We start from the raw sequence: 24,237 nt of genomic DNA, 5'->3' as shown, positions 1-24,237 counted from the left end.
ATTATTATTATTATTATTATTCAGTCGAATGAAACCTATTCTTATGGAACAAGCCCATATTGGCCATTGACTTGAAACTCAAGCTTCCAAAGAATATGGTGTTCATTATGAAGCAAGAGGAAGTTATGAAATACAGAAAAAAAGGAGACTCCACTTATTAAAAATGAAAAAATACATTAATAAATACAGTAAACCCCCATATTCGTGTAGATGCATACCATCCCCCCCCCCCCGAATTGTAGCTAAAACTCCGCAAATACTTAGAACCGTTCTAACAACACTTAGAACTGCCTATTTTAATAGTTCAAACACACACAAAAAAAAACTAAAAATGCTTATACAGGTATTATCCTACTTGCGATGGGGTTAGGTTCCAAAAAACCCATCATTTGTTGGAAAAAACGTATCTCGAATATACCTTAACCTACACTAGGGTATTAAGTACCATGTACAGTATACATATATGGTAGCCTAGCCTACACTATAAAGTATACTCTATACATACAGAGTATAGTAATTATCAATATCAGCTAATTCTGGAGGTTCATGCACAGTGACTTATGATAATTCAATACAAAGAGAAATTGAATAACAAACAAGAATTAGCTTAGCCAACACTATGGCACATCATATACATATACAGTAGTCTAGCCTATATTTTACTGTACTCTATACTGACATATCATATTATACAAACATCAACATAATGAAACAGTACAGTATATGCATCTTTTCCATGGATCTTTTAAAATGTTATGCTTTAATTCACTGTATCCTATAATATTGTATATATTCTTATACTGCTTTTGCATTATAAATTGCGATCACAGTGATCAATGCTTTGGTTTGGAAATCGTTTACGCGGTGTTTATTTCACCGCATTTAACTCAGTTCAGAGCGCTTTTCTTGCTTCTAGTTAGCGTAAATGAATCTCTAAAAGCTTTATTTATATGGGACAAGGTTATTTTTCATTATACGAAGTGTTTTTAAGTCGAAATATAACCTAATCACGACTCATTGTGAAAATAATTTAGCTATTTTTTTTCATTATTAGATGAGATGACATTGGCCTTTTGGGGACGTTTGTTTTGTGTAAAAAAAAAATCAAGATTCCGTTTGCTACTTTCACTTGATTCCATCATAATATGAGCTTTACGTATTTATCGTTTATTGGTATGAAAATAGCAGTAATGTGTTCTTTCATGCCCAGTAGTTTTGATTAAAATACTTTCTCTCCAATTTCAATTACGGTCGAGTTTCATCCATGTTGCCAATGCACGATAATTTATAGTCATTAGCAGCTTTATCATTGTTTTCTCAGCTTCAGCTACAATGCAGCTTAAATTTAGCAGTATATTTCCTTGCCGATCTTTTATCCATACTGAATAAGGGTATATAAAAATATATCAGTCCTATTCTACTTATCTTCATTTGTACTATAACCTACGGTAATTATGTATTACCGTACGATGGTTGAAATACAAGCAAAACGGCTGTTGTTATCTGAATTGGTCATAAGCAAAACAACAGTTTCTCAGTCGGTTGTTTATGGCTGTACACATTTACACAAGAGTATAACGTTACTATAGCAGAGTCCACCGCTCGTTGCAGCTAAGCCCCGCCCACTGCATGCCAGTGATTGGCTAGCTCTCGAAGGGGGAATGACGTCACACTAGTTAACAGTCCAAATGATTACCAATATGGATTTAACTCCATTCGGTCATGTTGAGTTACGTGCATGAATCATGACACCACAGATTTGAGTTCCTGGAGTTGTGAAGTTCGCAATTGATATCCTCCGATAAAGATACATAGTTATATATCATTATGGTCTTGGATCATTTTGTCTCTGCATCTTTTTCTTTTTGATCATGCGCAGCCTAAATATACATAGACCACATTAATTGAAATGAAGCACAGACTTCTGCAGCCATGTCAAATGTTAATGTCATTGAGAGATTAGGCCTACATGTCAATTTCTTATATTCTGAGACAATGACGGGGCATAAGCCTACACATCAAATTCTTAAATTTTGAGACAATGACAGGGCATGGGCCTACACTTCAGTTTCTTATATTCTGAGGCAATGACAGGGCATGGACCTACTAGTCAATTTCTTATATTCTGAGACAATAACAGGGCATAGGCCTACACATCAATTTCTCATATTTTGAGAAATGACGGGGGCAGGCCTTACACTTCAATTTCTTATATTTGGGACAATGACAGGGCATGGGCCTACACGTCAATTTCTTATATTCTCAGGCAATAACAGGGCATAGGACTAAGCATCAAATTCTTATATTTTGAGACATTGACAGGGGATGGGCCTACACTTCAATTTCTTATCGCAAATAGTTTTCTCCCCGTATCTGTTGGAAATAGAGTAGCTTTTAATTAATATAGTAGTTTCAACTCCACAATATATAATGTATATCCATAATGTGGAATGTACACGTATAGGCAAATCCACATACGCATACATGCGTGGATGGCCATAATAATTGTAACGCCACTTATACCACAGAGAATAAAAGTAAAACTTATGGGAACGTAGCCGATGACACACACAGATCAATCATAAGAATTTCTTAGCCTTACCCACAACTACCAAGCTGCTCTCAGTGAACTATATTGAAAATATATTTACAAAAGGGATATCAAATTATATTACTGTGATAAGAAAATATAAAGCTGCTGTAGCATTTCTATGAAAATTAATTCTATGGTAGGAAGGCATCATAAGATACTTCACGAAATAGGAAAAAAAAAATGGCTTGAAAAGTTAAGGGTACATAAGAGCAAGTAAATTCTCTCTCTCTCTCTCTATCTATCTATCTGTTGTTAGAAGAATATTCTAGCGTAGACTATATTCATAAAGATCTCGATTACTTTTAATTAAAACAAATTACTAAATTTCAATTCACAAGAGTAGGCAGATAATTCTTTACACCAGTATTTTATGAATAGGTCTATGTTTATTCTGCAATGTTAGGTTACCATACGAAAATTTTTCAAAGACACTACAAGCACCATAACAGCAGCAACAAAAACAAGAATAACCACAAGAACCACAATAAAACGGCTGAATATAAGATAGGCATAAACCGACAAAAAGACATACGGCATTATAGGTCTACGTGTTTTTATGATCCTGTTATTTTGAAAGGAGATAATGTCCTTAAGAAAATTCTCAGCAAATTATATCCAATAAACTCGTATACCATGTCATACAGTAACTTTAAGTTGAACATGGGCATACAGTAATACCGAACTTGCGCGATTCGAAAGGTACCTAATTCACAGACACACGAATTTTTTTATTGAACCTAACTAATGGTCATAATAATTGACTTTTTCACAGACACGCGAATACTTTACACTGACAAACCAGCAAAAGTGTTTGTTTAATTTTTTTAAGTAATTTATAAGTTTTCTGCTTTTATGTGTAAATTAAACACAAATATTATTAAAAGTACAATTTCTCTCTCTCTCTCTCTTCTTTCTCAAGTGAGATGAATCTCTTTCTTTCTTTTTATTGAGATGAATTTTTATGGTACATGTAAACAGGTATGTTTATTTGTATGATAAATAAACTTTTAAGTATTGATTATGTAACACTTTCAAATAGTAATAATAATAATAATAACAATAATAATAAAACTGTAATACAAAATTTGTATTATCTTGAACAAACAAATTTTCCTCATATTTTGTAAGAAGGTGGAAGGCAAAGTTGCCGACATGTCATTTAACATGACAAGAATGGGAGGTTAATCAGTGGTCAAATTTTTCTTGTAATTTCTCTCTCTCTCTCTGTGTGTGTCTGTAATAATTCATAAAAAATTTCACTCCCTTAAGTAAGGACAACTGTTATCTTCTCTCACTGCCACATTAACCCAAGTGACACAGCACTGTTTCTCTGTATGTCTTTAACTGTTCAGTAGATAATTTTGAATTGATTTAATTTTACTCTGTACTGCTCACAAACTGTAAATAAAGCAGTTCTAAAACATAGAGACATAGAGCATTTCAGAACAAGAGAAAGTGACAGAATAAAAACGTTTGTAAAACGGGGTTGAGAAGACTTCTAAAAATAGATTGGTGGAATGGGGGAGAGTCACACATTATATTCTCTTAAGTCAACCGCTTATTTCTTTTTTTTAAGGGTAATGTATTGCTAACTCTCTAACTCTCTCCATAATACTGTAATTCATAAATAATATAACTTGACATTTCAAGTAAGGACAATCTCTCTCTCTCTCCCTCTCGTGTTATTCTCTCTCATTCTCTCTTGTGTTATTCTCTCAGTCTCCGTAATAACTGATAAATAATTTAACTCTCTTAAGTAAAGAAAACCCTTGAACCAGGCGATTCTTTACCGTTCATGTTGGTTCTCTCTCTCTCTCTCTCTCTCTCTCTCTCTCTCTCTCTCTCTCTCTCTCATAGTTACGCTACACATTTTACATAACTTATTAATTCTCTGTACATCTTTACCTGTACAGTAGATAGTTTAAATTGATCTAATTTGACCTGTATCGTCTATGAAGTTTAAATGCACTAGTGTTGCAAACACGTTTAAAAACATAGAGACATAATAACTAAGAATTGTATTAGTCAAAATATAAAATATTGTTTGTTCATGAAAAAGAACAGAACAAAGAGAAAAAGAGACGAGTAAAAAAGGCTAAAAAGAGGTTGAGACGATTCTAAAAATAGATCGGTTGGAAGGAGAGAGGAGAAATTCCTCTCTTTACAACTCTCAATTTTTATAAACCATTTATTTCTCTTTTTAAGGGCAATGTATTACACTTTTAAATGAAATTACAGTAACTTTAATTCCATTTAAAAGTTAACTTAGTAATTGATACATTTAGGGTCATATTTAGTGTTTAAACTTTTAGAAATAAGCATTTATTAGCATTTTTAGAGACCATGCCAAACTTACTGTGTAATTGTTCTGCGCGAGGGGTTCTGGAACCTAACCTCTGTAAGTTCGGCATGACGTATTCTGGTTTTGGAGAGTGTAGTCACTGGTTTTCATCCTCCGAAGTGTGAAAACGATTGCAATGAAATCGATTTTATGACTATTAAAATGTTAAATTTTCTGTAAACAATATGAAATACCAGTCTGCATAGCTCTGAGAAAATCTTTAAGTTAAATTTAGAATGGTGAACACGCTTGACAATATCAGACGGTAATTATCATTGTCCACTGATTCAAGTGCACCGATTCGAACGCAGACATTCCCTGTGTCACCTTTGTATTCAGGTGAACTCATTTACTTAAAACACAATAAAAAAAAAGATCGTGGAACACTCCTGACTCCATTCATATTTTCCTGTTTCTTTACCATTTTTAGGGAGATGTGTAATATGATTTTATTTCAGGGGATAATATAGTTTCTTTTTTATAATCAGCAGAACTTTAGTTCGGTAAAACAACCATTGCAAAATAAAGGAAGATGAAAAGAACCACAAAGGAATGGTCGTGACATAATCAGTGGGCGGGGCTTAGCTGCAAAGCACGGTGGACTCCGCTATAACAATACTTTTATCATTCTCTTTTACTCTTTTATCTAGGAGATGGGATAAAGAGCTGGAGGAAAAGAAGTTGGTCTATTGTAACTGTTCTCTCTCGCAGCCTGATTGTACAATGCTGCCTGCGCCCGCGGGAAATTTAAAAATATTTAATAAATATTGTCTTATCGGTATTAATTGCTTACCACACTGCAAAATCAAATTATCATAAGGTGAATTATTGTAACTCAAGCACTACCTGAGTATTTTACTAATTTTATCACAAAAATTACATTTAGTTATGAAAATGAGATGAAAATACAGTAATTAGTGAATATTTCTCAGTGAAAAAATACCATGAATGGGCTAATTTTCAGCTTAATAATGCGATATATGTTCCATAGAGAACTGCAAATAGGTGAGTCCGTGAATTGTGAGACCGCGAATACGGAGGGTTTACTGTAGATAGATGAAAATGTATTAAAATGCAAAAAGAATAGTATTAGGGTAGTAATGCATTGCATTTTTGCTTGAGTTTCTCAAGTTTCAATTACACAACACCCCCCTTGGGGACGCTGTTCTACAGTCCTATGGTGTGAAGAATAAAGGACCTCTGGAACAGATAAGTTCAACAGCGAGGCACATTTACTACATACTGGTGCTGCTGTTCAGCATATCTGGTTGCTCTCTTATATATAGACTTGTTTGTGATGGTAGGTTTCTGTTTCCTAACATTAGGAGTTATGACTGGACCATCGACGGATAGTCTCACTTGTTAATTTTTCAAAAATTTATTTTAACAGAGATCTTTCACGTTCACAATTGATCCCTGATCCTCATTTCCTGCCAAGAGCAAACTAAATTTACTAAACAGTGTTACCAATATGCAATAAATGTGCCAGGAGATCCTTTATTCCTCACAGCTTTGGACTGTGGAGCAGTCTCCGAGATGTTGTGCACCAGGTTCTCAAAAAGTTGAACCAAAGATGCAACATATTACTACTCTAAAACAGTTCTTGTATTTCAATAGTTTACTTACAGTTTTGTCTATTTATTTATTTTGTTCATTTATTTTTTCTTTTCTGATTACTAAACTCTTCTTTCTGTATTTCTTATTACCTTCTGTTATTTCTTTTAAATGAACACCATATTCTTTGGAAGCTTGAATTTCAAGTCAATGACTCCTGTGGGCTTGTTCCATACTTTCACTGACATTACTTTACTGTGCTTTACTGTACTTAACACACTACAGTACTGAAGCGTTAACATTTTTTAGTATGTGTACAAATGTACATGGTATATGCGCACATATGCATCAGTTAAGATAAACTACACACTGAGAATGTGTTTGCCTCTCTCTCTCTCTCTCTCTCTCTCTCTCTCTCTCTATTTTTTGTTATGAAGAATATGGGTTAACTATGTTTAAAAAGAAAGAATGTATATTATTTATATATTGTGTGGTTTTGTGTGCAGCACTTTACATATCATGTAAGGATAAGTTAAAAGCAATTCAGTTTGTATTGCATCTATGAATCTCAAATGATTTATCTGACTTCAAATGATAAGTACTGTACTGTATATATGCATGTAGCATGCTATTTTTAAAGAAAGAAATGTCTGATTTTAGAGGGTTACACCATACCAAGATGAAAAAATGTCTGTGAGAACAACTGGCCTAGGGTGGGTGTCACACTTACAACATCCATTTACATAAGTCAAATAGGCTATTACAGCTGTATTTAAGAAAAAGATAATGGTTATGAAATTGTTATTTTACATACTGAATCCATTTATACTGTATAAAAAGCCTACGAACCTGGGCCTATTCCTTAACGGTCCAGCAAGTGCCCAGACAGGTATGGTAAAGGTTTGTGGTGGATGCCTTCATCCTTACGCTCACATACTACTTCACATGGTGAGAAACTACTTAAGGAGATCGAAGGTCAATACAATTTTCATCAATAACACTCTACAAATCATATGGTTGTATGACAAACCCAGATTCTATAAATAACTGACACTCCTACAGTTTTGCAAATCACTACACACATTAGAAAAAAAAGCCAAGCATCAACATGGTGATATGGAGAAATATACAAACCAGCTGACATCAAACACCATCAGAGAGAGAGAGAGAGAGAGAGAGAGAGAGAGAGAGCACCAGATGATGTTGAAGACGTCACCTGGATGGCCTGTAATACCAACCACACCAATGGTGGGTGCCCGAGCCAACACACAACTCCACCCAGCAACAACAGTTAGGCCTAGAAAATCTCAACGCCTCAGGGACAGATTTCGTGACCGCTGTCGACACATTAGAGGAAATAAACCTAAATCTTCATATGTCCTCAGGAAACTTGATATACTAGCTACACGCTGATGAAAAGAAGTTTGTATGACGAATAACGAAGACTATATAAATTAAATGCCGTGAAAACTGCTATAATTTTCAACACTACTGCCCTCAGAGAAGGTCTCCTCCCTAAGTGTTATTACCATGTTAGAATCCCCATTGTAATGTACATAAAAACTGGATCATCTAGATGCCAAATGCATTTAAAACAAGAGATGCTAGGGGGATGCCATTTAAGGACAACGGCAATATTATGCATCTGCAACTTCAGTAATGGAACCAATTTTTCTTGCTAATTTTTTTAACTTATCATCTAATGTTATACTGTACATGGTTGTAATCGCCTTGCATCGCAGATTAATAATCAAAGATAAAATATAAGATATTTTAAAAACTTATATTTAAAAAGAATATTTTTTGGAAAGAAAACTTTTAAAACACCACTTTTTAGTTTTGGAATGCTTTGTGCACTACTGTATATTCTGAGACAATTTCAAATTTTTTCATGACAATATTACTCCTTAGCTATTCAAGAAACACCTATAAAAGTACAAAAATATACAACAGTTATTAATTGGTTGAATGGGTGTATATGTGTGTATGTTAACTGTCATATGCACACTAACTTTAAAACCAGTATTACTAGCGTCACTGTCATTGTAATTATCTCCCTTGATATCACTATTTCATGAAAATGACTAAGCATCATCATCAAAAGCCATTATCTCCAAAATTCACAAAATAAAGATTTATAAAATCTTCGACCACTGCTCAACTTCAAGATGCAAAGCCTCCCTGGTCCTTACCCCACCACCCGATGACAGAAAGCCATAATTTTGCTATTTTTATACCTATGATTAAGAGAAATCTAGCATCCTTTACATTCAAGAGTGAGCTGAATGGCTGGGTGAGACTGGTCACTCAAGCAGAGCTAAGAGGAGGGACTAAATTTACCGCGATATTTGAAAATAAAGCATCGATAACATCGTCGTTGCCCTAGCGCAACATATAAAGCACCAATTCTAGCTACGTGCAGCACCTCGGGTTAAGTAGGGTAGTCTAATGTTTGCGTTCTCAGAATCAGCCGATTGTGGCCCGCTACTGAAATAATTAGGAGAATAATTTTTTAGTTGCTAAAAGAAACATAGCTCTTCACTGGGTGAGTTGGTAGAGCTGCAGACTGTCACTGATGGGCCGGAGTTCCAATCCCCTGGTCAAGTTGATGAAGAGTTAGAGGAATTTATTTCTGGTGATAGAAATTCATTTCTCGCTATAATGTGGTTCGGATTCCACAATAAGCCGTAGGTCCCATTGCTAAGTAACCAATTGGTTCTTAGCCACGTAAAATAAGTCTAATCCTTCGGGCCAGCCCTAGGAGAGCTGTTAATCAGCTCAGTGGTCTGGTAAAACTAAGGTATACTTAACTTTTTTAAAAGAAACATAGTATTACCCAAATTATTACTTGCTCTCGAAAGGGGGAACGATGTCACACTAGTTAACAGCCCAAATGATTACCAGTACTGATTTGACTCCGTTCGGTAATGTTCCGTTTCATGCAGCATGAATCATGGCACTACAGATATGAGTTCCTGGAGTTGTGAAATATGCAACTGATATCTCTGATAAAAGATATATTAACTTATATATCATTTTGAATATCTTGGGTCATTTTGTTGAGCATTTTTTTTTACCATGAGCAGCCTAAATAATAGTTAGTTATCTTGTTTTTTCCTTTAATTGGTGGTGGCCTGAATAAGTGATACACTTTACAGACCACATTAATAGAAATGAAGCATACACTTCTGCAACCATGTCAAATGCTGATATCATTGAGAGATTAGGCCTACACATCAATTTCTTATATTTTGATGCAATGATGGCATAGACCTACACGTCAATTTCTTATATTTTGAGGCAACGACAGGGTATAGACCTGCATGTCAATTTCTTATATTTTGAGGCAATGACAGGGCATAGGCCTACACATAAAATTCTTATATTCTGACACAATCACAGGGCATGGGCTTACACGTCAATTTCTCATCCCAAATAGTTTTCTACCCGTATCTTGGAAATACAGTAGCTTTTAATTAATATAGTAGTTTCAACTCCACCATATATAATGTATACAGTATGCATAAAGTGGAATGTATATGTATAAGCTTATGCATATACACATACAGTACTGTGTACATGCGTCGATGGCCTTAGTAATTGTAATGCCACTTATATCACAGAGAATAAAAGTAAAACTTGTGGGCATGTATCTGATGGCACACATAGACCGATCATAGGGCTGTCTCAGCCTTACACACAACTATCAAACTGCTCTCAATGAACTATATTGAAAAATAAATGATAGCTGAAAAACTTATGTGAGATGATCCAAACCAGTCTGCAAGTAGCCCACTTGATTTTGGGGGCATTCTTGTAGATTACCCTCTTGGACAAAAGGATACATAAGTTAGTAAATTTCTTTTCTCTTTCTCTCTCTCTCTCTAGTTCCTCGCTGGGTGAGCAGGTTCCGTTCTCAGCTACCACTCTATTGGTCACAGTTCGACCTCCACAGTATTAGGTGAAGAACAAGAGGAATTTGTTTCTGGTGATAGAAATTACTGTCATAATGTGGTTCGGATTCCACAATAAGCTGTAGGTCCCATTGCTAGGTAACCAATTGGTTCTTAGCCACGTAAAAATAAATCTAATCTTTCGGGCCAGCCCTATGAGAGCTGTTAATCAACTCAGTGGTCTGGTTAAACTCAGATATACTTAACTTTTTCTCTCTCTCTCTGTTGTTAGAAGAATATTCTAGCATAGACTATATTCATAAAGATCTCGATTACTCTCAATTAAAACAAATTAATAAATTTCCGTTAACAAAGTAGGCAGACAATTCCTTTACACCATTATTTTATGAATAGGTCTGTTTATTCTACAATGTCAGGTTACCATACGAAAATTTTTCAAAGACACTATAAGCGCCATAACAGCCAGCAACAAAAACAAGAATAACCACAATAAAACAGCTGAACATAAAAGAGGCCTATAATCCAAAAGACATAGGACAATATACTGTACTGTAGGTCTGTCATTCTTTTATGATATCATGTTATTTCGAAAGGAGATAATGTCCTTGAGAAAATTCTCACCAAAATATATCCAATATGACCTGTACAGCCTATCATACTGTAACTTTAAGTTGAACATAGGCATATTCTGGTTTTGTAGAGTACAGTCACTACTTGCCATCCCTCCAAATGTGTATATGATTAAAATTAAATCAATTTTATGACTATTAAAATGTGGTAAAATTTCCTGAAATCAATATGAAATACCAGTCTGCATAGCTCTGAGAAAGTCTGTGTTAAATTTAGAATGGTGAACACACTTGACAATATCAGATGGTAATTATCATTGTGTAGTGTAGCTAAGGAAATTAAGAGAGAGAGAGAGAGAGAGAGAGAGAGAGAGAGAGAGAGAGAGAGAGAGAGAGAGAGAGAGAGAATAAAAGGGAAGCAAGGAGAATAATGCCTAAAGCTGTTGTTTATTGCTGTGGACTAGAAATATGCTGACTGAAGTAAAAGCTTCTGCAAACTCAAACAGTGAGCTAGCATATGGTGCCGCAGTCACAAACCGATCTAGTGCTGGAAGCAGTGGCCTAGCGATTAGCGTAACTAAGTCATGAGTCAGCACAGCCAAAGCTAACATCAGCCAGCTCTATAACTCGCCTTCAATAGGAGGGCATTTAATGAAATTGGGGCTGGACAAAAGGATGTATCAACACCCTCCAATCAAACATGCTAGGGGAGGGGTCTTTCACACCCTCCTGCGTCATCTCCAATCAAGCCCTCTATGAGATTTGAATCACACCCACTACAGTCCTTCCCAATCAACTATTTGAAGGGGAGGCCTTGCAGATAAATCCTTCCAATAGGACCAGAAGGAGGTGGAGATTGCAGATAAGAAATCCAGGGGTTCAACAGACTGGAGAGCGACAGAAGAGAAGCAGATTCGAGCAGTGTCCACCAGGGAGAGTATGTCTCCCCTCGCTTTTGTGTTCCCCTATAGATTGAGTCAAATTAATTACTCAAGAGTGATTTTGTTTATACCACTGTAACATGTTAATTTTGTACTGATCTTGTTAATCTTTTATAAGTTAAATTCCATTATTAACCCTTAAGGGACGGCATAATTTAACAATGTGCAGCACCCCAGACCGGGGAAACTTTGAAGTTGGCAAAATAAAAAAAAAATCACATCAATGGAAAGAGAGTGACACGTACATTCACACTGCATAAATAAAAAAATTCTAAAAACTTTTCCCTACCTTCTGCAAGAAGTTGAAAATGACTATTTACAACCCCTTGTGGGGCCTCATTTACAAGACAATCGTAAATTTTACCAACTTATATATGTTTTTTCTAATAAATTAATTTATTGTATTTTGTAAAATTATTATACTGCTCACACAATATCAAAACAGATAAGAAATAAAGTAGTAAATAAATTCTTGGCATATTTGTTGTAAATATTCACGAGAAACTCAATTTAAAAGGAAGATTCAGTAACTTTTTTACTTTACATGCTTTTTCTGAAATTTGCAATTTTCTTTGTAAAAATTACATTTACAACCGATATTCTATCGTGAAAAGACAAAAAAAAAGGAAAAGTAACCCTTCGTGATATTTACAAATTTACAAGACTCATGTGAGAGAGAGATGCAGTACTTTCCCCTTGAAGTCACAAGCATTACTGATACTGGCCTAATCAAGTGTAAGTATAAAAGTTGCCATTAGTGAATTTATAGCATACAGAAGTATTGGCACCTTTGTTTCGAATCATTATTACCATAACAGTGGTGCGTAATTCAGCTTCACACTGAAGCTCAATCCGTCCACCTCCCCAAACCTGTTTTACTTCACACTGAGGCACAATCCATCCCTTAAGGGTTAATGTGAAGAAATTACAGAACTTGTCTCTATAAATGCCTTCCTGAGAGATATCAATACTTTAGGATAATTTATCTTCAAATAACAAATTTAAGAAGAAAGAGAGGCGCTGTGGACACACATAGAAGAATAACAAGGTAAGAAAGTGGAAGACTAAATAACACGTAAAAGAAAAGCATAAAAAGTGTCCAGTGATTCAAAGTGCACCAATTTGAATGCAGACATTCCCTGTGTCACCTCCATATTCAGGTGAACCTCATTTACAAAAAAACAACACTGCAGCATTGCGGAACACTCCTGACTTCATTAACATCTTCTTTTTTTTTACCATTTTTAGGGAGATGTGTATTATGATTTCATTTCATGGAATAATATAACATTTCCTTTTGATAATCAGCAGAACATATTTTAGTTCGGTAAAACAACCATTGCAAAATAGATGAAGATGAAAAGAACCACAGATTAACCAGCTTTTCGAAACCATTGCCAACCAATCAGCTCCAAGAAATGGTCGTGACGTAATCAGTGGGCTGGGCTTAGCTTCAAAGCTTGGTGGACTTTGCTATACAGTAAACCTCCTGTATTCGCAGGGGATGCGTACCGCAACCCCCCGCAAGTAGCTAAAATCCGCAAATACTTAAAACCCCTCTAAAAACACTTAGAACTGCCTATTTTGATAGTTTAAAATCAAGAAAAACCCTCTAAAAATCCTTATACCTGAGTATTTTAATAGTTTTATCACAAAAAGTGCATTTAGTCATGAAAATATGAAAATACAGTAATTAGTGAATATTTCTCAGTGAAAAATATTGCGAATGGGCGAATTTTCCGCGAATAATGGGTAGATACGTTCCACAGAGAAATCTGCGAATACATGAGTCAGCGAATTGTGAGAACGCGAATGCGGGGAGTTTACTGTAGTACAATCTACTAAAAATTAAATTGCTTCTCGACTATAGCCTAGTAAAGTATATTCTACCCAAAATGAAATTCACTTGGTAAGTAAAGCCTAGTTTAATTTTTTTTTTTACTTTTATTTAACAAGATGGGATTACAGACTATGCAGGAAAAGAGGTTAGCCTAATGTTACCGGGGCTATCGAAAATGCAACCCACATGATACACAGGATATACCTTATGATGAAATCATGTTTTGGGGATAAAATTTTAAGCATCATAAATGAGATCAGATGATACACAAGTACACAGTATACAGTAATTCATTACTTTAAATTGAGTGATAATAATAAAATACCCGTCAGGATAGGTTAACGGATAATCTAAATGGAATTGCACTAGACTATAAACTATGAGCGTTAATCCCAGGGCACCCTATCATGTAGGCCTTTGTTACATAGTGAATTTTGTTACCTACTGGAAGGGCAGACACCCAGCTGTCCGTTGAGTTGAGATGACACTGCATATTTGACACCTTGCACATCACTATCTTTCTTGGGAGATTCTAATACTTTTTTAGCTGGTTCATCCTCTTTACTGAGTAATATGATTGTCCCTTGTACATAATTCACTCCATCATTTTGTTACTTTTGAATTATCTAGGACTGTATTGCAAGAAAGCTAACTGTTAACATTGCTTTTTGGTAGTTCCTTTGATCAACCATAGTTTGATTTTACATGTCAAAATGTCACCTTGATTGTTGAGGATTTATTTAATGGGCAGTTTTTAAGTCTAGTGATGATATCTGGGTTCCATTTTCTAGTAACAAGAACTTGACCAGTTCTAGTTTCCAAAAAGAGAATCAAAATAGGTCAATGCTGGATCCTGTCTCACTTTTTTTTTTTTTTACCCCAAAAGGGTTTTACAGCTATTTCAGTCTATTTTTAATACAAAGGAAGATTCACAGGCATGCTAAAGGTTGAAGGTTATGTATTATCCATGATAAGAAAAAATTAAAATTCATTCCAGTTGGTTCCCTCCATTCAGTTGTCCTGTGAGACCCACCCAAATATATACCTTAACATTAGTGCCTTCAGGGTCATCAGTCTGTTGTGACTAGAGCCTGCACTGAGGGCAAGGTTTTACAGAATACTTCCTTCCTGCTTGGCCAAGTCAGGTACCCCAGTTTTATAAGTGGAGATGCATGCCATCCACCTCCACCCTCCATCTTAGTTTCAAGAGCAGAATTTTCCAAAATCCAATAATTTTGGAAAGCAACAATTAAGTACAGTATTACTAAGAAAATAATGTCTGACTAGAGTTTGTCAGGTCAGCAGCTGAGGTGCAGACTTCCACGGCTTGGTATCTAATGTCATCAAAACAATGAGCCATTGCTTCTTAGCTGCCATCTTAGCTCCTTACTGACACCAACAAGTCAAAGATCTGGGGATTCTGATGTATGTAGTGTAATCAAATGTTCTACTGTGATACTGTATATAAATCTGACTACTGACTACCTACAAAATCAGGACTCGCATTTGAACACGATACACGATAAAATTCTTTTGGAGGAAAAAGTGTTGGCACACATCACACTAAGTCAATTATATGGTTATATATGATGCATGAAATTTCAAAGGGGTGATGAGCTTTTCTTCAGAGGTAATCAATCTGTAACTCCAAATTTTCAGTATTCCAGAAATCCTCAAGCACAATTGGCACTGGATTAGTGAGGGTCTAAATGCATTGGCAACTACCAAAACCTAAGCATCACTTCTTCTGAGATATGAAGACAGAACAACATAAATATTGTGCTTAACTCTTTCAGGATGGAGAGGTCAAAATCTATCTGCATTAACCCAAAAATATTCACTTTCCTTGACTGAGAAAGATGTTGAGCATAATTTTCTTTTGATCACTCTGTATAACATAACATTTCATGCTACATTAATGACTTTGATGTCATTTTAAAGCTGAAGAGTTGAACCTTATCATATGTTGAAAAAAATGCAAAAAAATATAATTAATATCATGGGTAAAAGCTAAATGTAAGGAAAATTTTTTATTATTTCATAATAAATCTGAAATTCATTAGAAATTAACTTGTGTATAGCACGTACCAAAATACATTAAAAAAAATGAAAATTTTTTGTGATAAAATTATTTGGATACTTACCTACTCTTAAAGTTAGCTTGCAGTGTATCTTTGTGTCATTAGGTGCGATCGGCATTCAAATTAAAACAAAATAACACTTGCCTAACCTGCGAGGACTGTCTCTGTAATCACTTGTTTCCCACCAGGTGGTGTCGGAATGTTTATGTTGTCATAAAAATTTTAATTATTTGAAATAAATCTTACCTACTGTTAAAGTTAGCTGACTACCACATTGAATGAGGATGGGAGGTTAGTGCAGCCAGAGAAACAATGTTCAACCAAGCGAACTAGGAGCTTTTTAACGGGAGGAAAAAGCTTCTCCACATTCCTGCCTGTTGTGAGATCCTTACTGGCAAGTACTGTAAGCAGACGTTGGAACCACAGCAAGGTGTAAGGCCCTCGTAGCATGACTTGTCAGAGGATCTTTACAAGGAAAAAAGGACTATTTCATAGAGTACAAGAGACTCATGTACCTGAATCGAAAGCCCATAAATGATAATCTGAAAATAAAGACAACTACCACCTTCATATATATACCAATGTGTTTTCATGCTCCCAAATTTCAATAGCGGGATTTCCTAACAACTGACAATACGATAGAAAGCAAGGTTGCTATCATGTTTGGTACAGGAGAAAGCATCCCCGCTGCAACAATAGGACTAAGTGCTTTACCCCTCATGCTAAATTTGAACATTTCACAAATAATTTGAGAGCTGCATGTCTCTAGCAAAAGGTTTTAAAGGAAATAAAGACGTATACGGTACAAAAGCCATGATGGTTATTTTCAAAAATGGTAAAAGCTCAGGAATCAACTCAGTGTGCATTGACTTAAGCATTCTTGGACATAGGAGTGTTTCTTCTCCTAACAGCACAAATAAGTGCTTAACTCCTCTTAAAAGGTTTAAGTCTGTCCAGGTAAACCCTTAAGAGTTCTAACTGGACATAAGACAGCCACTTCTTCATTGTCTACCAAACCAGTTAAATTAGGCTCTGTCACAAGTCTGGGAAGGGCTTTCACTTTTATGTCTTTTCTCTATGCAATGAAAGAAAAGAGAGAGGTTACCACTAGAACAAAGGCCACATACAAGAAAGGGCTCGAAGCTCACTAATATAAACCCTTAAGAGTTCTATCTGGACATAAGAGAACCACTTCTTCATTTCCTATTAAAGCAGTTAAATTAGGCACTGTCACAAATCTATTCTCTAAGCAATGAGAGAAAAGAGAGAGGTTGCCACTAAAACAAAGACCACTTACAAGAAAGGATTTGAAGCTCACTATTAGATTGCTGCTGCAAGAGTTAAAAGAAGGTGTATTCAAAGTTCTTAAGTGATGCTTTATCAAAAGGCTCAAAATGAGGTTAAGTTAAAATCTAAAATCTGAAAAACTGTGTAAATTTTATCACAAACTATAAGATGGTGGAAATTTCCAGCACGAATGATTGAAAACCTCTTCAAACTTTAAATTGTGAGCAATATTCCAGTCAGCATGATGCAGAACTGAATGTAATGTAAAGTGGTATCCTTTGATCATGGTGACAGAAAACTGCTTTGCATCCCTGAGATATTGGCAGAACTTAAATCAGGATATCTAGTGAAAGGGTGCTGGATATCACTCTGGACAAGTACCAAGATCAATAAACTGACCACTGTTATTGGTACACAAATCTAACAGTGGAGGGCCTTCTTGATTTAAGGAATGCTTCCCTGGCCATTCTAGAAATGCCCTTAGCTCATAACAGACAACTGACAATCTCCACGCAATCAGATGATGCATGTGGAGGTTTGAAGGAATCTTCTTAAATAAGACTGTCTGAAAATATCTTTCCTGAATGGAAGACAAGGCGGAACATCTACCACCGGGAAAGGAAGTTAGGGGAACTATTCCTTTTGGGGGCCACCAACGAGCTATCAAAATCATCCATGTGTTCTGCAAAGTCACAACTTGTTGAGTATATCCTCAAAACAGTAGAGGGAAAAGTATAAAGTTCTAGATTCAACCATTCTTGAAGGAAGGCATCAACTGCCCATACTTGAGGATCCTGGCATGGAGGGCAGTAAACTGGGAGTAGTGTTTTGGCCAGTTGTAAACAGATTGGTGTTTGGGTCTCCCCAAAGGTTCCACAACTTCTGGCATACCTGAGGAAGAGGAGACTACCTGACCAAAGTCCTTGCCGCCTTCTGCTGAGCTGGTCTTCAATAACAGTGTTTTTCCCTGCAACAAAATGAGGTAAAGGAATGATGTTGCTGGACTCTGTCCAGAGGAGAAGGAAGTTTCTTTGCTATCCAAAACAAATCTCTTGATCTGTCTCTCCTTGATATCTTATATAAGAATCAAGAGGTTGAATTGTCGGAAAAGACTGCGATTGTATTGTCTCTCACTAGATATTCTGCTTGTGTAAGACCATTCCAAACTTCCAAAGGCTGTAGGTTATTTACTTCCCAATTCCCTGACATCAAATCTTTCTCAGAATGGCCCGCTAATCTGCCTCCAAGACATCTGAGGATGAGGACAGTGTAATAGTTCTTGAGGTCTACAGGCCAACCCATTAAAGTCCTAAAAAGTGGTAGAAAATTGTCTATCCATCTCTCTATTGGAAAAATCTCCCAAAAAGTGAGGGCTAATCTTCATCCCCAGATAAACAATTGACTGGACTGGAAAGGCATAGAAAAGTCAACACTGAACAAAATGTCCAGTTCTGAGGTTAGACATAAAACATAATTCTTCACCTTCAAGGTCATCAGAAACAAATTGGTAAGAATGAATCAGCCATCCAAATATGAGAGAACTACTTTGATACCAAGCAGATGACTCCATCTTGCTAAAAACTCCAGAACTGGGAGTTCAAAACATCAGTTATGGTTACATGTGTCATTTTTTTACTTAAAATGTGAGCCAGATCACTACAGAAGCAGAACTCAAGAGTGGTCTGGGAAATTCAACATGGAACTTACAAGCGAAAAATATGCTGTAGGGGCAAGATCTTAGAGGGAAGACTTCACAGGTAGTGATTAGAATTTTCTAATCTCATGATTCGAGACATATAAGGTGATGGCCTTAAACACTTAGAGGTTAGGGAGACAACAATGGGACGCTGTCTAAAACAGCTACTAATGGTTGAGCAGGGCTACTTTATATGACTGTATACAACTGATCTCTGCTACTTTACAACTGAGATATAAAATGAATACAACATTCCTCCCATTAGCCTCAGAAGTAAGTCTATCAAGAAGTTAAACCTTTGTATCAAGAAGCTGCATCTTCAGGACTAATACTTATAACTATTACCATTATAATTATCACTTATATGTATCTACATATATACATACATATTGAAGAATGCATAAACATTACACACACACCCATACATATATATATATACATATATATTCAACATATATAAATACATATATGTATATATACATATATATATATATACATACTTAATTATATATACTGGGTGTTTTGAAATAAGAGGCCCCCCTCCACAGAACAAATGGAAAGTTATGAAGTTTTCTGCTATAGCCTATCTCCAAGTGCATTATTTTAAGTTTCTATTACGCTATTTTTCATTTTACATTTCTTGTATTTTCAGACTGAGTGACAGAGTTAGATACAGCCAAGGCTAACAACTTGGAGGAAATCAGATGGATAGACCACATCTGGGCTATAACCTTCTGAGAGGCCAAGCATGCTGGCACATCCTTCATTTCACATTCCTGTATAGCTAAATACATTAAAAGAGATGAATCCTTTGTTAAAAGAAACGAACAAAAATCAATGACTGTCATCGTGGAAAAGAGTAAGAATCTTGAAGACCTGAAGTCCTTTTTCTCAGGAGTCAAAAGACATCATAGCTGAGGCAGGGTAGACCAAGAAAGTCTTTACATAAATTGGTGCTTGAACTAGAAACAAAAAGGGGAAAGAGGGGAAATTATAGTTCTAATGAGCATCGTGAGTTGAAAAATCTGGTATCAAGCCATTTCATGTTATCAGCAAGCCCAACATCACTCAGCAACAGAGTGAAGACCGTGCATGGTTTTGTGGTTTATTTCTTAAAGATTGGTATGAAGCTGACTTTCTTCATGTTGCCGCATCAGATGAATTCTTCATTTACACAGTCAGGAAGCCAATTCATAAAAATTACATCATTTGGGCTGCAAAGTTGGATGATATCAGCGATGATGTGTTCTATTGCCAAGTTGTGAAATTTCCTGAATGTTTGGGAATTTTTCTCTGTTTCATAGCCAAACGGTTAATGTGGATCATCAAAGACAAAGGATAGTCATGGAATGGTGAAAACTTCAGAGAAACTGTGCTTACTGGTGGAGTATTTCCTTTCCTCAAAAATCCTGGAAAATGTGTTATTTGGATGAACAATACATTTTTGCATGATAAGGCAACTATGTTTCAAGGCTCTTTCTGGACAGGAAACTGCTTCAAACAGTGGTATCGATTTCTTCTCAAGTGAATTTCAGGTAGCTCCTGACCTTAATGTGTGTGGAAAACATTGGTAGTATCTTTGAGGATTGTGTTGAAGCGTGCACAGTGAACTATGACGGTATACCAAGCCTCCCACGACTTCGTGAAGAGAGGTGACCAAAGTGCTCAGGGAAATGGAGTTTGAGTCTCAGCTTTTCAAGTGCATTTGCCGAAATCATACCCCTCAAGAATGCAGGCTGTGATACAGGCAGATGGAGGCCACACAAAATATTAGCCATATTTTTGGTATTTCATTACAAGTTTAGTTGACTATGATTATCACACATATTGTAACAGTACACAAGAGATTATTTTGTTACTGTTGATGTTTCATCTCTAATCAACATGAAAATATTTAAAATCCGAATTTCGTACGTTGGCAACACATTCATCCTCTCCTCCTTAGCCATAGTTTAACCGTTTCTGTCAAGTCTCTTCCCCAACTAGTTACTGTACTTAACTATGATGTAAAACGTTATTTCACTTACAAAATCCATTTACACTGTGCTTAGACTTTGATGTAAACATCTTAGTTCTCTCTTGATCTCTCTCTCAGTAAACATATCCTTTAATCTATGGTGACTGGAAATAATAAGCAAAAAGCCACAATAATGGTCTCCTGGACTGTTACAAGAAAAAAAAAAAATTCGTCAAAAATCTTCTTAAGAAATACATGTACGTATTTTTATTCAGTTGGTTGAAGAGGACCGTTGTCCAAACTGTCAAAAGCTCCCCTTTTTTAACCTTGTGTGTATTTCGGGAAAAATACAGTCTCTCTTATACATTATTGTGGCTTTTTACTTATATTGTTTAATAAAAAAAAATACAGTGTTGCTCTGCAAAAAAAAGTGAATTAGTGATAATTTTAGAGATACGTTCCATAGAAAAATTCGTGAATTGGTGATAGTTCCCACTTAAATTTGAAAGATATGCCCACAAAAATCCACAACAAAGTTTAAGTGAAGCGTGAAAAAGTAGTGTGTAAAAGTGGAGGTCCTCCTCACATGGCTTCCGTACTGTAAACACATCTTTACTTCCTTTAAAACCTTTCACCAAAGGAGGTTGTCATGAAGCTCAGGGGAGATGTAGTTTGTTGACTCATATTTGTGAAATGTTCGAATTTAGCATGACGTGTAAACCCCCTAGTCCTGTTGTTGTGGTGGGGACGCTTTCTCCTGAATCAAATATGATAGTAACTTGCTTTCTATCTTATCGTTAGTCGTTAGGAAATCCTGTTATTGAATTTTGAGAACGTGAAGGTACACATTGGTGTATAGGAGCGCACCTTCATGTATGAAGGTGATAGTTGTCTTTAGTTTTGCATTGTCAGTTATGGGCTTTCGACTCAAGCACAGGAGTCACTAGTGCTCTACGAGATAGCCATTTTTTCCCTGTAAGGATCCCCTGACAAGTCTCGCTACAAGGGCCTTACACCCTGTTGTGGTTCCAGCCTCTGGCGAAAGTACTTGCCAGTAAGGATCACACAAAAGCAGAAATGTTGAGAAACTTTTTTCACCTCATTATAAAGCTTTTAGTTTGCTTGGCTGAACATTGTTTCTCTGACCGCACTAACCCACCTTCCTCATGCATAGCAATATGGTAGTCAGCTGACTTTAACAGTAGGCAAGATTCATTCCAAATAATGAGAATTTTCATGATAAAATTATTTGGATACTTAACTGCTGTTACGGAAACCCACCCAGCCTCCCCACATCTTAGTGGGTGGCCATGAAGAATTCTGACAGGAACGTAAACGTTGCAACGCCACCTGGTGGGAAACAGGTGATTACAGAGACAGTTGTAGTTGGTTAGCCAAGTGTTATTTTATTTTGATTACTGATCACACCTAATGGTGCGAAGACAGAAGCTACTTCAACAGTCGGTAATTATCTAAATTAATTTTATCATGAAAATTCTCATATTTCATGGTGCGTATGATTTCAGTGATTGATTATATTCTAGAAAGCTTTGCCAATGATATAGTAAAACAGCAGTACTTGCAATGTTGCTTTATAGCAATATGTGAGGCAAGCAGTGCTATATGAGATGAAATTTCCATGAAAAAAGCTGCCAGTCTCTACATTCGTCAAGAGAACTGGACAAAGAGTTGGACAACTGTTAGTACACATCAATTCTCCCAAGATGCACTTGCAAATGAAGTATTTTGTTTGTGGTATTACTGATGGTGTGTGGTTATGCTGTTGTATTAGACATGTGCATTTTTATTTTTATCAGTGTAATGTTTGTTGTTGTTAGGCTTGGCTTTTTTAGTAATTTAGAATTAAGATATAACTTACTGTATATTTTGGTTGAGAACACTTCCTTTTTATTTGCTGTAACTTCAAGTAATAAATGGTTGTTCCTAAAATAATTTTAATTGTTTAAATATATAACCAATAAATAACAATCACTTTGTGGTCTGTGGTTGGGAGATGATTCAGTTTGATATGGTATCAATGTAGATTTGAACATGATCTTAGGATTGGTGAGTTTGTGACTTTAACCTGAGCTACCTTCATTGTGCATGCTTTTTATTGTGTGGTGTAAAATTGTTGCATGAGCTTGTGTGAAATTACAAAACAGGTCTTATTCTGCTAATATGGATATTAAAATCCAAGGTTAAATCCACAGGTGCTTTTTACTCTGTGGTTACCTTCAAATATTTTCATTACATATACCATATATCAGCCTAACTTTCATGTTATCTTAGTTTTGTTGTTTGCTAAAGAGTGAAATGGATTGGTTAATTTGGGAAAATGTTACATCAATCTCATCCCATTGCAGCTGAAAAGATAAGCTAAAATATAATGTCAACTTTGATTTAACTATGTTACATGTCGTGATCTATTGTTTTTAATGTTGTACATAAATCCATCTCAAGGTGACCTCTTTCTTTGTAGCTGGATGGTAGGTAAGCAAATGCTTTCTTTGTAGACTTTGAGGAAGTTTACTTCCTAAATAATGTACAGTACTTATATGCTTCCAGATTTGAGATTCATATGGGGATAGTATGTGTAAACTCCTGGATGTCTGCTTTGATTTTTCAATGCTTTCTCTCAGATGTTCTTGGTGGTACTATACTGGCATTTTATATGTAGACAGCAGGTGCAGTGTAACATCTAATGGGTGTCAGCTCAGTGAAACTCATTGGAACCTCTACAAATCTCCTGGGACCTTTTGTCAAAATCAGGTTTTGATGTAGGAAAAACCTGTTTGTTAGTCGCTGTTGAGTCTTCAAGGAATTACCTTCCATGGGTCTGTCAGAGCTCCATGGTGACCAAACTGATGTCGAAGAATTCTCTTTTAGTCAGTCTCTTGGCCAGGTATTGTGTCATAATGATAAAAACTCTTAATGCCTGATGGAGTATGTGTAATGAACTTAAAGATAATAGGGCTTTGTCCCTATCCTACAGCGAAGCTGTACCCAGGTTATTTCCTTTGTCAAACCTACTAGAAGAGGATGATTTTTGCACATGTGCAGTCCGCCATATTGCTGACAAACAGACTGGCAAGAGACCAAGGAAGCCACTACTTTCTGTTAGTCAGTGCAGGATGATCCTTCGCCCAAATCCCATGCCTTTTCGTGAGAGAAGTGGGTGGGCTATTTTGGCCGAGAAGTAGGTGGGTTTGAGGACTCAACAACAACTACCAAAATAGGTTTTTCTACTTCAAACCTGTTTTTGATAGTGTAGTCGCATTGCCCTTATCCAGATTTCGCCATATCCAACAGGGCCTTGGCTCCACTTATCCAGAAAATTGAGAGATTACTGTAATTCCTCCTAGTTCTGTTTTCTGTGTGGGTAAAGTAACAGAAAAAAGTATGATTTTGTTTTAGTTAGAATTATTGCTGCAATACTGTAGAATTTTAATTGCACATGTTAT

General features: G+C 36.0%; 1 protein-coding gene across 1 annotated transcript in view; it reads left to right on the top strand.

Moving 5' to 3' along the window:
- The window catches only part of Oseg6 (intraflagellar transport protein Oseg6), a 458,610-nt gene that overhangs the window by 402,308 nt on the left and 32,065 nt on the right, over nucleotides 1-24,237 (top strand). The window contains 2 exon segments of the mRNA XM_067096238.1: nucleotides 22,423-22,460; nucleotides 22,462-22,521. Of these exon segments, the coding sequence (XP_066952339.1) occupies nucleotides 22,423-22,460; nucleotides 22,462-22,521 (98 nt within the window).

Source organism: Macrobrachium rosenbergii, chromosome 52, assembly GCF_040412425.1.
Source record: "Macrobrachium rosenbergii isolate ZJJX-2024 chromosome 52, ASM4041242v1, whole genome shotgun sequence".
NCBI lineage: Eukaryota > Metazoa > Arthropoda > Malacostraca > Decapoda > Palaemonidae > Macrobrachium > Macrobrachium rosenbergii.
This window is presented reverse-complemented; position numbering and strand designations above follow the sequence as displayed.